This window comes from Pagrus pagrus, assembly GCF_965226575.1.
Source record: "Pagrus pagrus genome assembly, chromosome: 3".
In the NCBI taxonomy this organism is placed as follows: domain Eukaryota; kingdom Metazoa; phylum Chordata; class Actinopteri; order Spariformes; family Sparidae; genus Pagrus; species Pagrus pagrus.
Genome location: NC_140187.1, coordinates 7,862,020 through 7,879,103, shown reverse-complemented (window position 1 = coordinate 7,879,103; position 17,084 = coordinate 7,862,020). Strand labels below are relative to the sequence as shown.

Genomic DNA, 17,084 nt, shown 5'->3' with positions numbered 1-17,084 from the left:
TAGCAGGCTAACACAGTATGTGGTAAAGAATAAATATATTTGCTATCTTTACATATTATGACACAATCACAATTTGTATATGATGTTTATTAGTGCTGTCCAAATGTATAGTGAGATTTAGTTTACCTCATGTAGCCAAAGTTGTTTTTCGTCTTAAAACAAGTCCCCAACTACTTCAGTTGTTCAGGGGAATGCTGCAATGTTTTGCTGTGAAACTCCAGAAATGTTGTGTGGACTAGAAAACTTCACCTAACTTTCCATCAGGTGAGTAGATAAATACTGGATTTTCATTTTTGGGTGAACTTTTCTTTAAAAAAAATAAATAAATGCCCAGTTACTCATTTTGTCTTCCATGTTAACCTTGAGTTCTTGCCAATGCATATTTTGTCAATAGTGCCATTAAACACTTTATTAGTGTAATGATTTACAGCAAGCAGTGGATCAACAGATACACTCAGTCACTAGTTTATTCGGTGCATCAGGCTAAAACTTAAACAGTCTAACAAAAGCAGTCCTGCAATAAATCCTAACTTCAGGAAGGTTGTAATTTCATTTTTGTTGAAACCGTTTAGGAAAGTCATTTTTTTAAAGCTGTCATTTGTAGCGCAGTAGAATAATAAGTGTGTCTCCTATTTTGTCAACCTCATTTATATCCGTGAGGGAAGGCCAAGTAACATAACACTCTCAAAAATGAATGCATCCAATAAACTGGCAACTGAGTGTGTATCAGCGTGGAAATCTCACGTGACCTCATTCACACATCAAGCAGTCCCTTGTGGAGTGTGGTCCAAAGATTTAGAAACTGCGTACAGTCTAAGGTTTCCTGGTTATTATTGAATATCAAAGCTGCAGGTGATGTTGTGCCACACAGTCGTAGGTGAAGGAAGACAAAACTTTTTGAAGGTTGTGGGTTGAAAACAGAACACCTGTCATTTAATCGCAAACTGAGGTGAACAATATAAAACTTGTTTGTCGGTCTAATGTGGAAAAGACGGTACAAAGTGCTCACATAAGGAACAATTACGTAACACGGCCTCTTAGACCGGAAAACAAAATCACAGGGCAGATGTATTTTCATACCACTGTTAAAATCAGTGTGCGAGGAATGTATTAAACTGCACACAACATTACCGGTTATAATTACCGGTAGAACAAACATAACCAGTCTGACTGCACACACCACGGCCAACCTTTCATCCGTTAGTGGCCATGATATACGCACACTTTCACCCTGAGGTGGCAGGATGTAGTAGTATTTGGTGTCATGTTCATATTTTCTCATATCAGGACAGATTATCTTTACTGCTTACGTCTCCTCCAGGTCTAATGCCCAAACACACAAAGAGTAACGTGTGAGCAAGATTAAAATGTGATTAAAAACAATAAAACTGGTGCAACATCTTTCGAATTTATGAAAAAAACAATAACAGCTTTGCCATCAGGAGCAAGAATCTGCACAAGTTTCAGGTTGTTTGTTCTTAAAAACACTAATAAACTCAACTGACACCTTAAAAGGCACAAATAAAAATATTATTTAAAAGTTATATTGAAAAACATAAAAGCAACAGGCACAAAATATTAAAACTTTGACAAAGAAGTACCCTTTGAAGAAATGACTTGTGTACCATAAGTGCCAACGCTGTTGATAGGTGCATTGTGTTATATCGTCTGTAAAACCTCCCCGCAACACCAAATGTGATTTAAAGGTAAAAGTATACCGATGTGCAAAAAAAAAAAAAAAAAAAATGTCATTAATTCTGGATCCTCTGAAGTTGACGATCCACAAGTTGCAGTGTCCAGGGGTTTAAACCCATTCCTTTCTGTGGGAACTTTTAGTTTTGGTTTTGGTCGGGCTCTTGCGTGGCTTCACAGCGAGCTGTTGGCTGCCGTTTTCCTCCCACTCATAACAGTGGTTTACCCGGGCGCAGCTCAGGGAACACGGCAGCTCCTCCTGAGTCTCTGTGTAGTGTTCGATCAGTTCGGCTAGAGAACTGAACTCAGTCTTGCATTTCTGCCCCAAAGACAAACGAAAGAAAAAGAAATCAGGGTTATGCAGAGTTGTCAGTTTACCAATACATTTTCAATCAAATGCCAACACGTTTCAGTGCAGTTTTAGACTTAATATGATTGTCTCAGTGCTGTTTTATAGGATTTTGCATGCTGAAGTCCAAATAGTTGCAAAATTTTAGCATGAAAAGTGAAAATTATTCTTCAGCACAGACCATCACATTTCAGAGTGCTGCATCAACATATTTTTAAATACTATCCCAGATCCCACAGCTCCCTAATAGTCAGTGTTTCCTCTACATTCATGAAGGAGTGGTGGATCGCAAAGTAAGAACACAACCACCACAAACCAGATAAAATTGGGAATTAAACATTATAAAACAAAACAAAACAAAGAAAACCCACCAACAAGCCTAAGGCCTAGTGCGTGAGAAGCCCTTCAACCATGATTAATGAACAGTTTTAGGGCCACTTAAAAGCACTAGATACAAAATTAAGAGACATTGAAATATTCTTAATAACACTGAAATGCAGAGCAATAGGAATCCATAAAGGACGTAGATTACTTAAATTAATATGACTGCGCAGCCCTGAAAAAACCCAAAAGCAACTAGCTGAGAAGAGGAAGAGTGAACAACTTCCTCTGCAGTTCAGTTTTTTCCACTAATCTAAGCAAATACAACGTGGCAGTCTTCCCCGTTTGCTGTTAATTATTTATAAAAATTCAACAAAACAATTACCTCCAGCACGAATTTCCCTTTACGAGTGTTTTCTATGAGGTGAGTGATTAGGCCGGAGGGGAAGCGAATGATCAGAGAGCCACACTTGGGTTTTTTCGGATGTGGACACAGGAGGTACGATCCCAGAACATCGTCGGCAAGCAGGGAATAGCTGCTGTCACTGAAATAAGGAAGAAACGCCATTAGGAAACCACTGACACACTCGAGACGAAATAAGGGCCAGAGGTCTAAAGTATGTTAAATACATAAGTGACACTCACGTTGCTATACCTGCCCAGCACCACACCGCCTGAGCAAGTGCCTCTTCGGTTTCGGCCAAACTTGGAGCGCGAGATCTCCTCGCCTGCGTCTTGTCTTGGTCCTTTCCAGCTGCACATACAAGAAGAGAAATCATTGGGATTTCGAATACATTTACATTAAAAAGTCCAAAAGTGGAGTCCAACCCAGTGAAGGAAATGTCAAGAGGCAATGAAACAACCCATAAAACCAAAACTTGAGTTTCACTGTTAAAGATGAAATTAACAACAGTGGGAGAAGCTCAACAATGAAATACGAAGAACATATATGACCCACGTGAGACAAAAACCAGTATCCATCACCTCATCGTATTAAAAACTACCTTCTGACACCACAACAGACAGTGAGTGACTGCCCATCACCTGACACTGAGGGGTTTGCTTTACCTAATCAACTCTTTGACTCTTGAAAGTGCTCTGTGAACACTTGGCCCACCTTGTGACGCGCTCAGTCGCTCCTGAACATTTCGCTGTTTGAGTGGCGTGAAAGTGAAGGAGCGGTAGGCCCCAGAGCGCAGCGCTTTAGTGCGGATGGCTTTCTTGCGCACCAGCGAGGGGGAGGAGGAGGTGGGGAAGACTTCGTCTTGGCTGCTGGCCGGGTCATCCGAAGACTTTTGACTCTTCTTCTACAGATGGGGGAAAAAGAAAATGATGTTTAAGTATACTTGGATGGTCAAAAATTGGACTGGAGGAAGTTCAATCAGCAGGACGGTTCGTCTTCAACCTCATGGACCCTCTGGAAAATTCACTTAGAAGCTGCAAACTAAAAGGTGAACACTGAGGTTGAAGCAGTAATATAATGCTGTAAGAGTCAACAGAAGTACAGATTCCAGTCCAAACCTTAATCCCTGGCAACAGCCCTCGGAAAGGGGCTCTTCTGAAGGACACCAGGGCGCTGACGCTGAGAGGGAAGCCGTGGTTGAGCAGGGAGGGGTTGCGACGAGGCAGCGAGCCAACAGAGTCTTCCTGGGCCTCCTCTGGGTGTTTCTCTAAGTGAAACAGCTGGAAACAGCGGCAAAGCAGCAGGTTCAGGAACTGAGCCTGCAAGAGAGAAAGTGGGAATAGATAGCCGAACAGTTACACCGATCAGCCACAACATCCACAGAGGGCCCATTGCTGATGGGACTCGGGTTTGACACCGGACTTCTAAAGTTGTCGTGTGGTGTCTGGCACCAGAGCGTTGGCGGCAGATCCTTTAAATTCTGTGGGTTGTGAGGTAGGGCCTCCATGGATCAGACTTTTCCATTAAGCCCCATGGATGCTCAATTGGATTGGGATCTGGGGAGTTTGGGGGCCAGGTTGACACCTCGACCAAGGTGGTTCAGGTGTTTCCACAGCCGAAGAACTGCCCCCCAGCCAGGAAGGCTATACAGCGAATGATTTAAACCACCCAGAACATCATCGGTACCATCTACCGAGCATCAGTGATGCTGGTGAAGTGGGTCGTCTGCACAGAGCCCAAAGGACACTAAAAGACAACAAGCCACAGTCTGTTCACCCTGCTGCTATCTGGCAAAAGATACAGAAGTATCCGCTCCTTTCAGCTCCTTTCCTCAGGCTGTGAGACTTCTGAACTCATCCTCAACACTCCACCATAAAAAATGTTTTTTTTCCTTGTGTAGCACAAAGCGACCACAACTTGTGTTTCATTGTACAACCCTGTGTTGGTGAATAGTGAAGAGGAAATATCTCAAAGCAAAGCAACTTCATAGTCATCCCTCAATCTAAGTCTCACTTCCACTACAAAGGGCTGACTCAAAATGACTGAACGTTGTCGGGGTAACGGGCAAACGCTGGATTATCTGCACCAAAGCAGCAAGTTTCTGAAGTTTAAATGTTTAATTTAAGATCAGAGATGGTTGAGGTCGGATCAGAGTTTGAAATGGTCGAGCTCTGGGTAAGAAAAGCTTCTGTCTCTGCCTCTAATTACAAGAGATCGCAGAGTATATTTACAAGCGTGTCGCTGCCCAAAAGTGTGTGGTCTTACGAGTGTTTCTCTCTTGTGTTAATTGTAGGGTGTTGTGATAGTTACATTAAAGTCTGTACACACACATAAGTCCACCCAGGCATGTGTTTTCACTTATGATGTCTAAACAGACCTCGTCTAAAGACCGACATCTGCCTCACTCTCATGCTTTTGTTGTACCTGTTAGGGCGGGACAGCTTAACCTAGTAATTTTGAACACCTGTGTGGGCGTGCCTTTCTAAAATTATAACAATATACCATAATAATTTCTGTGTATTGCATTTCATACAAGTTTCAGCGGCTGTGACAAATTCCTGCAGAGAAAAGTTCAACTAGGTGCAAATTTGTTTTAAATTTAGCCTTAAAACACAAAACATATCCTCCCTTCTCTTCGATGCATCTTGTATTTAAGTCTACAGACCTTTTTTTCCTTTGTCGTCATAAAAGAACAATGACATTAGCTGCGTATCTCACCGCTCTGGCGTGCCTTGCTTGAAAGACATGGCAGTACAGCTGGGCGTCAGCGCTGCCTGGGTTGTGGGAGACGAAGGCGAACTGGGCATCGACGGGCCGGGCGGTGGAGAGGGAGACCCTACGCAGAGCGTGAGCCATCAGGAGCGTCTGCAGACGAGAGGCACGACATCAGTGATCCCCAGTGCGACTGAAGCTACATCTGAAAACACGGCATCGACTAACATACTCACAGTTTCATCCTCATCGTACATTTTCACTCCCTTGATGGAGAATTTGATGGACACGGGCCTCCTCCTCCTGCACGTCTGATCGAAGACAACACATGAAGGAAAACAGGTTATGAGTTGCTGCTTTTTTTTCACGATACAGATCATTTTGACTTCCATCGTGAGGCTCTGGACTCACTTTGAGAGACTTGAGCTGAGTGTGCAGTCGCTCTATCTGGTCATCCAGACAGCGGTCATCAACAGGAAATGAGCCCACATACTTTAACAGTGGAGAGATAATTTTAGCCAAAACACAAACATAAAAAGACACTGAAGTAAATATATATCAGCTGTTTGGAGTTACCTCTGCTGATCGTGTCACTGTACCATCTTCTGTGACTGGTGCCTCACCCATGCTGCTGCTTGTATCTGTAAAAACCAGGCAGCAAAGGACACAACTTAAACAATCTGAGGAAACTCTGTCAAAACATGCACACATGTAGGACAATGAGTGAGAAGTCACAACAGTACTGATATAGTGGGTTCAAGAAAATGAAACGCACTGTGTGTCTCGGCGTTGAGCCCACAGGAACATGACTACTAAGGTGGAGTTTGTGTTTTGTTTTGCAGGTCATTGCACCTTTAAAAGCATTTTTCAGGGGCCGTGAACGCGTCAAAGTCAAAGTTACTCCCCAGGAAACAACTGTCCGTCCGTCCATCCATGTCCCGACTGACAAACGCCGGTGGGACAAAACTTTTTCCAAGACATTTCCGCACTTCACCTCAAGTCTCAACCTGGAGTCACTTCATGAGAAAAAACCAATCACAGAAACTCACTTTTCACAGTCGGGAGAGCCTCCAGCCACACACACGCCACCTCCTCCGCCCAGTCGCCTGCTTCTGCTGCTTCTTCTTCTTCTCCTTCTTCTTCACGCCGTAATTGACGCCGAGGACCTCCTCACCTTTACCTGCTGCCGCTCCGTGGTCCAGGTGTGCCGCTGCCGCTGCTGCTTGTGGCTCGAGGCGGGGCTCGAGGGAGAGGATTCCTGAGAGGAAGAGGAGGAAGAAGACGAGGAAGAGAGGGATATAAACACTTTCTCCTCCTCGGATGTGAAAGTGAGCGGAAGATAAAGCGTTGGATCAGTCCAGCCTCCCCCTGCTGTCGTCTCTGTCTCTGTCCGCACACACTTTTCTTCCAGCTCCGCACATTCCTGCTCATTGCGCAATTCATCCCGCCGTGACGTCACACGTCCAGTGGTGGGAAAAGGATTCACTCACAAGTGTCACAACAACAAAGTCAGAGGATAAGTAATGTGTCAGTGAAGTATTCATAAAGTAAAAAAGAAGTAATATCTCCTGTGTCAAATGTCAAACTGGAGTAAAAGTACAGATGTTGTGTTTAAATATTACTTTGATTAAAGTGAAAGACACGCATTCAAGTAGTACTTAAGTAAAAGTGAAAGTATCTGATATTGAATGTACTTAAGTATCACGCTTTGTGGCTGTGAATGTATTCAGACAAGCCACAAAAATCTGTCTGGAGCTGCAAAACATATCTGTGTCTTATAATGAAGGTAACACAGTCTTACAAAGTCTAAATCAGCCTATCAAGATTAATAATAGGCTTAAATGGGCATTAATTAATAGTTTCACATGATGTGGCAACTGTGCAAGTGGGCTACTTAACTTTGCATGTCCATTTCAATGATGCCATGTTTTGGTGCATTCATGCAATAAAAGAACAAGCCTACAATACATAGAGAAGCAATACAAAACTATATGTATACAAAATAAAAAGTAGCCTCCTGTGATAATAAATAAAACGTGTAGTAGCAGCTTAGATTTAAAAACAGTAAAAGTACAAAAAAAAGCAGTGTGAGTTAATCCTTCTTTCATCCGCAGCCACATGCAGCAATCAATCCTCCAACAGGACATCAGCTCAGGATCATTCAGTCGATTGTCTGCCCCGGTACGAGGGTGACCAGATGTCCCCGTTGTCCCGGGACAGTCCCCAATTTTTGGTGACCTGTCCCCGGCTGGTTTTTAACTGCATTAAATACATTTACTCAAGTAATTTACTTGAGTACACGTTTGAGGAACTCTTTGCTTGAGTATTTTCATTTTATGTAACTTTCTACTTCTACATCTCGAAGCAAATATACTTTTTACTACAACACATTTATCTGACAGCTTTAGTTACCAGCTACCTTTCACATTTAACATTTTTCGTCCCCTTTGCTGTCGAGTGAAAACCAGATGTGTTGAATGTTTGTGATAAACTGAAAGATGAACTGTTCCCTCAGGTGTTGAGAGCTTCTTAAGACAAATAAACTCTTTATAAACCCTCTTGGATTAGCTGGAAAATGCATCGTCACAAAGCTGAAAACAGGAAGTTTTTTGATGATCTTATGTAATAAGATGCATTCATGTAGATTAAACCGCCCAACAGTATATTAAGTAGTTCAAATGAGCTTAACTTTAAACATCTACACGTAGTACACAATTTTATCAGTCAACCTGCACCACAATTTAATAATAAAACAGTTATTAGAATTATAACAGAATGCCTCCCCTTTTTTAATTCATAGATAAAAACATTGGATATTTAAAAAATATATATATATAGACTGAAAACTGGAAATGTCCCATTCTCATTTCAGAAATCTAAACAATTTTGTTACAAATACGCAAAAAGGAATGTTATCAATTAATTTAATAATGAATGTAGCAAAGTTTTATCTCCACAAATTAAAAAAATGCACTTCAAAAGTTATGACTTACTCAAGAAATCAAACTGTACAATCTGAGCTCGTGCTCAGCTGTTTTCAGGAAAACGTCTACTTGGTTTTCATTAGTGTTAATAATGACTTCGACCTTCAGAAAAGTAAAATAATTAAAATCAGGTTAATCATCTATATTGCTCAGTTAATCATTTAAATTTCTTCAAAAGACACCGGCTTGTCCCAGAAACCCTGTTAGGAAGCACCGACCCACAGCCTCATCGTACCAAACTAATCATTTATCACATTTAAATCAAACACCTGACGCTGCTTTACGTTCTGGAATAAAGAAAATGTGCCATTATGTTTTTTTTTCAATGTTCTCCCTGTACACAATCAAAATAATTTAATGAACAAGGGTTTACAAATATAGCCATTTTATTAATGACTTGAAAAAAACAGCTTAACAACACAAGGAATACATGCATGCAGGGTATGTATGAGCTAGTATCCTCCTTTTTCTTATTCACAACACACATTTCTTACAGTTTGGTACTGAATTACAGTTGTGAAGCAATTAAATCGATTTATGTATATGCTTTTTTTTTTCTTTTACACACATATCAAAAAAAGACACGTTTTTTTCCCCAATGCGTTTTAAAATCAATACTAACATAGTGTTTTATCCTCTGTTAAGTCGTCAACCTGTCACCTGCAGGCCTAGTCTTTTCTCAGGGCTGTTTAACGTTTTAAATAAACAAATATCAATCATTGTTATCTGATGAGGACACACATGGATAGAAATTCAGATTCTGGTGCAGTACTGCGTGGCCAAAACATTGTAATAACCTTAAAATCTGCATTTTATAAAACATTAATATCATTAGTAACCGTTTTACCTTTTCAACCCATATTTTAACTTTAAAAAAAAAAAGGGACATCATTTTCAACCCCGAAACACTGATATTTTGCTTCATGTGATATTAGGAACGTGTGCTTCCAACACCTAAAGATCTGATGAGGAACAGATATAAAAACGGAAGTCACTACATGGCTCTAGTTACAGTATGTTGGATCTTGCTATGGTTTCCTGATCTGGCAGCAGGTCTCACATCTGTTTTAACGGCAACACTAACTGAGCTTTTCTACACATGGTGAATAAAAAGGAGATTCAGAAACTCTCAACGTACAGTAAACTTAACTGGTAGGATAACGTTCTTATTCTACAATAGAAATAAAATAAAAAAAACAAAAACAAACTACTGCCCCGTTAAAAAGGGAGAAAACAATGATATAAAGAGAGAGAGCGCTGAAACAAAGCGGCAGACTGCTGCATATTCAGAGCGGCCCAGTCCGTGGAAGCCGCTCTCTGGGCTCAGTTTTTCCCTCTCTTGGACTTACGAGTGGACTTCTTGTTGCTCTTTGTCTCCTTTTTGACTACCGCTTCATCACCGGATGACTCTTCAGGTTTTGCCTGCCTGGACCTACTTTTGGTCGCTGGCTTTTTAGGCGCAGGCTCGTCCTCATTGGATGACTCTGCAGACTTAGATCGCTTGGACCCTCCCCTTATCGTCTCCTTTGCGTCTTCAAACTCCTCCGCCTCCGCCTCCTCCTCCTCCTCCTCCCCCGACGACTCTCTGTACACAGGTCGCTTGGACCCTCTTTTGGTCAGCTTTTTCACTGCTGGCGTTTTGGGCTTTTTTGCAGGCGCTCCTCTTTTGACAGGTGTGGATTTAGATGGCGTTTGTGCGGGTTCCTTCTTAGAGGTTGTCTTTTTCCTCGCCGACATAATGGCTGAAGACACTGCTTTCTTGGCCGGAGACTTCTTTGAGGGCCGTCCTCTGCCTCTGGCTTTTGACTGACTGGCGCTCCGAGACTTCTTGGCTGGTGGAGGGCGCCGAGCTTTGGGTGGAGGCCTCTTCTGAGATTTCCTGGAAGTAAATTAAAACAGGCAGCTGTTACTAAGTGGAAGGAGAATAATTACACACAAATCATAAATGGGTGCAAGGCTATTGGAAAACAGCATCAATGTATATAGTAACGCCTGCACGTGGACTCCAAAGCAGATTTATTTGTACAGACAGTATAACATTATGTAATTAATCGTCTTCTCCAAAGACAAAGTTTTTATATCTTTACTCCTCAGATTCTGACATCAAGAGGATTGATTGAGCATTTCTAACAATACTGAAGCAACTATGCCTGTGGAGAGACTGCAGACTTCAACCCTCTGTGGGATTTTAAGTACACCCACCTCCTACGCGATGGTGCTTCATCCTCAGACTCCTCCTCCTCCTCCTCTTCTTCTTCCTCCTCTTCCTCGTCAGAAGAGTCAGCCGCCCGCTTCCGCTTGGTCGGAGGCGCAGTAGTTTTGTTCTGAAGCTTTTTGAACTTGTCTGGGTACAGGGTGGTAGGGCTTAGGAGAAAAAACAAAACAAAAAGATGTTTATAAGCTGTGTTTTTGTGAATGTGGCCTTATAAGCCTGGCTTCAAACTGAAATAATATTTAAGGTATTAAACAGTTCAATAATATAACTCTTTCCAAAAGCTGTGGATGTACCTGGGGTAGAAAGGGAACGAGAGCTGGTAGGTGCCTGTGAAGCCGTGACCGGTGATCTGCTCCATCCAGCCGAGTACTTTACACTTTGTCAGGGTCCTCCTCAGATTGGCCACTGAAGAAGAGAGTTCAGCTTTTAGTATCAGCATTTTGGATGAACAAATCTCGTTATTCAAAAAGGTCATTGTGCATGTTAAAAGTTTTTAGTCTCCACAGAGAAGAATTTGGAATCCGTTGTAATCAACATGCAGAACAAAACTGCAATCTTTTTGACGATACTTTAATTTGTCTCTTTGAATGAGGTCCAATTTGTAACTACCTAAGAAACTAGTCAGTAGTCAGCAGCAGTGCTGCCAACAAATGTAAGCAGCAGAGCGAGGGAATCTCACCTAACTGGTACTCCTTTCTGTCCTTGTTGGTGTCTACTAGGTATCTGCGTAGAGTTGTGGTGCTGCACGTTTTAGGTTCATTCATGGCTGTGATGGCGGCTGTGATGGCGTCCTCCAGGTCGCCGCCCTTCAGCAGGATCTGGTTACCAGTTCGCTTCAGCTGTGAGAGACAGATGTTGACATTTTTAGGATATTAGGTCGTCTTTTCACTTCACTGTAGCTTCTAGACATAAATATCAGCTTTCTAATGCTGCCGATATGACCATAAGACAGTAGACCCAACATAGACACTATACAAACATTTATTTCTCCCTGGTTTTAATGTTTTACAGAGAGTATTACCCGACAATATCTTTATCTTACAATATCTAATTCTGCTGAAATAGTGTAACACAACAATGATGCACGAGCTGGCAGTGTGGACCTTTGTCAGGGCTGTAAACAAAGCAGAGCCCGACAAAAATGCACACATAATGAAGAGGAGAGCGACGGCTGCCAATTTCTCTTCCCCAGAGTTGGACATTATGTGCAACCAGTCGAGTCTAAAGACGTGAATCAATTTGGAAGAAAAATTAATAGAACAGTGTTACAAAGAGCTTTACCTGAAAAGTCCCTCTAGCTCCTTTCCCGGTGATTTGTTCCAGTTGTCCTCTCTCCACTGCCTTCACCAGGGCTGACTTCAGGACTTCTGGCCTGAGGACCGACCAGAGTTAATAAATCATTAATATATTCAATAGAGACAACTTTACACGTCACTGAGCCACAGACACCCAGGGGAACTGGTAAAACTATGAGGTTACATTTCTGAAAACTCACTTTAAACACATTATGGCTGCAGTTTTTAAAATTGTGTTGTTACATTTTAAAGCCACAGCTGCTGTTACAGTAGTGATGAAAAACTTGTTTGACTTTTATTTTATTACAGTTTTGATCTTACAGATTGATCTTCTATTATCAAGGAAATCTGCCATTTCAGCTTCAGGCTTCCCAGATGCAACCATGTTGCTTGCATCTACTCTAGTTAGTCATCAATAGTTCAATATTTTGTTTTTCCTGGAAACTTACGACACTTGATGATAACTGGTGAATCAACAATGACATTCTCATACATCAAACAACATCAATAGGGAAAAAGTAAATGTGATGCCCATACCTGTTTTCGATGTTGAGGCTGGGGAAGTGCTGCTCAAGGTATTTCTTGATCACGTAGTAGGACGCCTCTTTGGGCTCACAGAGCCGAGTGATGATGAGAGGAAGAGCATCTCCCAGAGACTCAGACTTCTGAGCAGCTTTCTAAAACACCATCCATTTACAGACATGACGATTACAACCAAACACATCCCAGTCTCATAGGGGAAAATGGGAAAAGGAAACTGTTGACTATATAACATAAGCTTTAGATCTGTTAAATAATGTACTGTGAAAGAAACACTTAAGTCCAAACTAGGATGGACAGGACTGAAACTTCACTCATGACTTAAAGGAATAGTGTGTTATTTTGGGAAATGCACTTCTGTGCTTTCTTGCCGAGAGTCAGATGAGAAGATCAATATCACTCTATAAGTGTAGCTGTTGATGCTCCCTGACAAGAAATACACAACACACTGCCTCCCTCTGCTGTAACATACCTTAGCCGACGTGGGCTGCTTTCCAATGGCGAAGGTTCCTGAAAGGCCTTTACCCTTCAGCTATGAGAGAGACAGAAAAAAAACAAGAGTAAGCAGACCTTACTCATTTCCTGGGTTCCTACACAACATGTGTGAAATAGACTGTTCACAAAACCCTCGACCTGACACAGACTGTCCAACAAAACCTTAGCAATTGTATCGAGAATACTTGAGATGGTGTCAGTACTAATGTTTCTCTGCATCGATACACCAGAACCAGCTGCGTATTTCTCTCCTCTGCGCTGCAGTGCCCTCATTGCCCCACCTCCTCCAGAAGTACATCAACTCAGATGCTGTTGTTCTTTCCACACAGTTTACAAGCATTATTATATTTATCTTTAAAAAAAAAAAAAAATCAATAGTGTAATGCTCTCAGTGTTGTGTCCATTTGCCCTGTGGTATCAAACATTGATATTTTTCAGGGGAATTGTATCGAAGTTAGAAATTGTTCCGTGGTTTATCCGATATCGCAGTGTTGGTGCTGCTCCTTCAACATCACAATTAATGTTGGAGCAACAGAGTCCGACTAGGGTGCAGGTCATGGTAGTTTTATGGGTCAAACACAGGACTCTCACCCAGAACACTGGGGTTCGTGTCCCATTCTGAATTTGCTGTTGACTTATTTTTAACCACGCTCTCCATCAAAATGACGGACAACAAGGAAGTCTAACACAACCTCTGTTGTAAAGTGCAGTTTGACTGACGTAGCAACAGTAACTAAGGGGAGCGGACCATAAAGACCAGTCAATTACATTTTAAATTATGTTCCACTAAAACAAAGCACACATATTTTGTCCAAATATGAACATTAAAGATGATATCCCCCCCAATTCTTTACCTGTTTGATGGTGCCCTTCTCCAAATGTTTCTTCATTGCTTTCTTTATGAGAAACTTCTTCTTACTAATCTCCATCCCCGGGTATTTTTTCACAATATATTTCAGGACGGACTGGTATGAAACTCCAGATCTGTCGTTACAATCCTGCAAAGAAAGTAGACCAGAAATCAAACCGCTTCCTTTTTAAACAACAAAACAAAATGTGACTACTGTGTTGAGAGTTTGCACACACCTGAATAGCTTCGATGAGGATACTATCCACTCTGTGCTGCGTGCCTGCAAAGTTGGTAACGGGAACTTTTTTGCTGGCAGTGACGCTAGCCCACGCGGGAATCGTCCTTTTCACCTTCTTGGATTTGGACTTCTCATACTTGTAGCCATCCTTCAACCTGTCGCCGAAAGGAGCAAGACACAAGTTCAGTAAAGTGGGTCGTATCTTTAGAAGCGATATTTCACTGTGATCGTTACCACCCTTATCTTTATCACTTCCTCACCTTAGTAGGAGAACATAGCAGTGTGTTGCACACTGTCCAGCCGCGCAGTCCTTGCATTTGTCACTTTGTCCATTTGTCACCGACGGGAAAGACAAAATGAAGATTTAGAAGGTCTGTCTTAGTGATCATCATGGTAATTTGACCCTGACTGAATTGCTACTGTACTAAACTAGATGGAGAAATGTTAATGTTTGTCAAGGTCTTTGTCAAGGTCTGGGAGAAGGGAAGGAGGAGACATTACAAAAATTACAGAGTTATGGGCAAAACAAAGGTTGTTACTTTCTCATGACAAAAGTTTGTACATGAGGCTCGTGATGACGTCCAAACAATTCGATCACCTAGTTAACCGCAGGGCTTTTTCCTAAAATTTGGCACAAATTTTGCCTAATTTTATATTTGCATACGTGGGGAAAAACAAAAAAATTACTTTTAAACACTGTTGTGACTGTCTGTAGCTTGTAGTAGATAATGCTGCTCTGTCTTTTCAGATATGAGCTAAGCTGCTAACAAATCATCAGACTTTTATGACGCCAACGCCCTCTCTTCCTGGTCTCCCCCAAGACTGCGGACAAAGGGACGGGTACATCTGTCTGATATCTACCTAATGAATATGGTTGCGACAGGTCACATCTTTTGGAAATGCAACAGGACAGCCATGAGAGGGGCGGTCTGCTGTTATCCAGCAGAGGTAAGGATAATATAAACAGATAAAAGTGCTATCAGAGTGAAATATCGCAATGTTCTCAGAGTTGCAGATTCGCTCTCTGGTGAGACTCACTCTTTCTTATCCGCCCCCTCTCCTCCCTTCTCCTCCGCGGCTCCTTCAGCCTTCTCTCCATTCTCTGTGGGTTCCGTCTCACCCGTCGCCTCGGCCTCCTCGACCTCGGCTGTTGCGGCCGAAGACGCAGCCTGCTCCTCGTCAGCAGAGGGCGACTCCTCCGAGGAGGCTTCAGGCTCTGAGAGGAGAAAGTCATTGAAATTAAGTTAAATCAGAAACACACAAGGATAGTGCCAATAATGTTTGTTTACTTTTGAAAAAGCTCTTCAATGCTTAATTAAATACTGTAATATTTACACTGAAATACTTTCAATACAGGAATAGATGTAAATAAGTCAGGTTTACTAGGTCATATCAGTGTTGTTATACTCAAATGGGGTTATCAGACACTCTTGACAAAAATATGTAATGAAGGCAGTAAACAAAAACAACACACGAAATGTACTAATCATAAATCACCACAAGCATCAATTTCTGCACTGTGTTCTTAAAACCAATAAGTTTTCATATCAGCCGATATCAACAACATATGCGCTGATACCGATCTACGATAGGCCAATATCGGCCTGCCAGTATATCGGTCGGGCTCCTTAAAATACCACGGTGGAAACCATTGTTGACTTCTCCACTATGGAAACTGTCCTTTGCCGTTTTCTATTTTCGTTTGTTCTGGTTTGGGAAAAAATGTGAACAATTATATGCAATTTGGGTCATTATGTCAGCACCCACAAATAAAAAGATGCTCAACATAAAGAGGATCATTTGAACGTAGTTTAAGACACACTGAGAGCACAACATGCAACAGAAGTCTCCTGCAGGAATCCAACTTGAGGTGCTGCAGTTGCATGATATGCATCTTATCCACTGAGATAGCAGGATTTATAGGACTTCCTCATCATCAAGGAGAGCTTAAAGGTCAATGCTAAGGTTGCACACAAGTGTTTTGCTATTCCTGCAACTGATTTCAGTTGCGTTATGTCTGATAACAACACAGTGATGCACTGTTTGGCCATGTGACTGCTGATATCCTGATGATTATATTACTCTTTCTAATTGTAAATACCCAGAACATTGCAGTGCATTTGATTCTGACAGCATTTTGTAAGGTCTACAGAGGTGTTTCTGTGAAGGAGGTTTGTAAACACAAAACTTGGCATGCCCACACATCCATCTCCAGACTCAACACACAGCCTGGCTGTGTGGGCTGTAATGGGTCCTGTGACCACACTGGAACCTGTGTCAGAGATGATGGTGCGTTCACGGGTCCTTAGTTTAAGGCACCCCTGGCCTAACCTTTCTCTGCTGCAGCGGAGGGGGCCTTCTCCTGGGTTGGAGTCGCTGCTGCTCGGCGAATCGGCATCACACGAGATTTACCTGCATGGAGGAAATAAGACTTATATGAACACCAGGAAAGCACGTTTGCAACAGCACCGGTCCGGGGCCCATTCCATGTACGTGCGTGGTTAGAAATGGCGAGACTGCCAAACCCACTTCATTCATTGAGGCCCATTATCGTCAAACAGAAAGAAAAGGTGCACTTGTAACGCGTATTAGCTAAAAACAAACCACCTTCCGCGCCGTGCACGCCGCTCTGGCTCAGCCGCCCGCATCTGCCGATACATTTCGATCATTTTCACAGACGCCAGGACATGAGTTGCCAGAAAATTTCGGCAATTTCGCCATTTTGTCAGTTGGCTTTTACACACAGTGATGGCGTCGCACAAGGCAGATAAAATTCTTTTCAGTTGCATGGAGTACAAACCGCCGGCCCGTGCGTCCTTCCAGCATCGCACGCGTGCAACCACACATTCAGCTCATGGTGCGACATAACGCGAATGAAACTTACCTTGTACTTGTCCTGAAAAAGTGAGTTACTTTGGGGTAAATTTCTGCACGATCCTTTATTTAGATTTCTCTGTTTACGAGCCCCGCCCCATTAGGACCGTTGGTCA

At 42.2% G+C, this 17,084-nt stretch overlaps 2 protein-coding genes across 4 annotated transcripts; both read right to left on the bottom strand.

Moving 5' to 3' along the window:
* Positions 1-904: 904 nt before the first annotated feature.
* On the bottom strand, positions 905-6,847 carry sh2d5 (SH2 domain containing 5). The gene is made up of 10 exons (XM_084348557.1): positions 6,527-6,847; positions 6,054-6,118; positions 5,889-5,969; positions 5,714-5,788; positions 5,484-5,630; positions 3,884-4,084; positions 3,480-3,669; positions 3,008-3,116; positions 2,748-2,907; positions 905-2,011 (listed from the first exon to the last, which is right to left on the bottom strand). The coding sequence occupies exons 2-10, from the start codon at positions 6,102-6,104 to the stop codon at positions 1,805-1,807; spliced, it is 1,221 nt and encodes a 406-aa protein (XP_084204683.1). The 5' UTR covers positions 6,105-6,118; positions 6,527-6,847; the 3' UTR covers positions 905-1,804.
* Positions 6,848-8,829: 1,982 nt separating this feature from the next.
* hp1bp3 (heterochromatin protein 1, binding protein 3) lies at positions 8,830-17,084 on the bottom strand. Of its 3 annotated transcripts, none has more exons than XM_084349580.1 (13): positions 16,979-17,084; positions 16,426-16,506; positions 15,133-15,310; positions 14,355-14,417; positions 14,093-14,249; positions 13,861-14,004; positions 12,984-13,043; positions 12,509-12,648; positions 11,958-12,048; positions 11,356-11,515; positions 10,970-11,081; positions 10,664-10,825; positions 8,830-10,340 (listed from the first exon to the last, which is right to left on the bottom strand). In XM_084349580.1, exons 2-13 carry the CDS (start codon positions 16,490-16,492, stop codon positions 9,785-9,787), a joined length of 1,890 nt encoding a protein of 629 aa, XP_084205706.1. In that variant the 5' UTR covers positions 16,493-16,506; positions 16,979-17,084; the 3' UTR covers positions 8,830-9,784. The 3 variants fall into 3 exon arrangements, with proteins under 3 accessions (XP_084205706.1, XP_084205707.1, XP_084205708.1); XM_084349581.1 differs by lacking the exon at positions 16,979-17,084 and adding an exon at positions 16,702-16,791; XM_084349582.1 differs by lacking the exon at positions 14,355-14,417.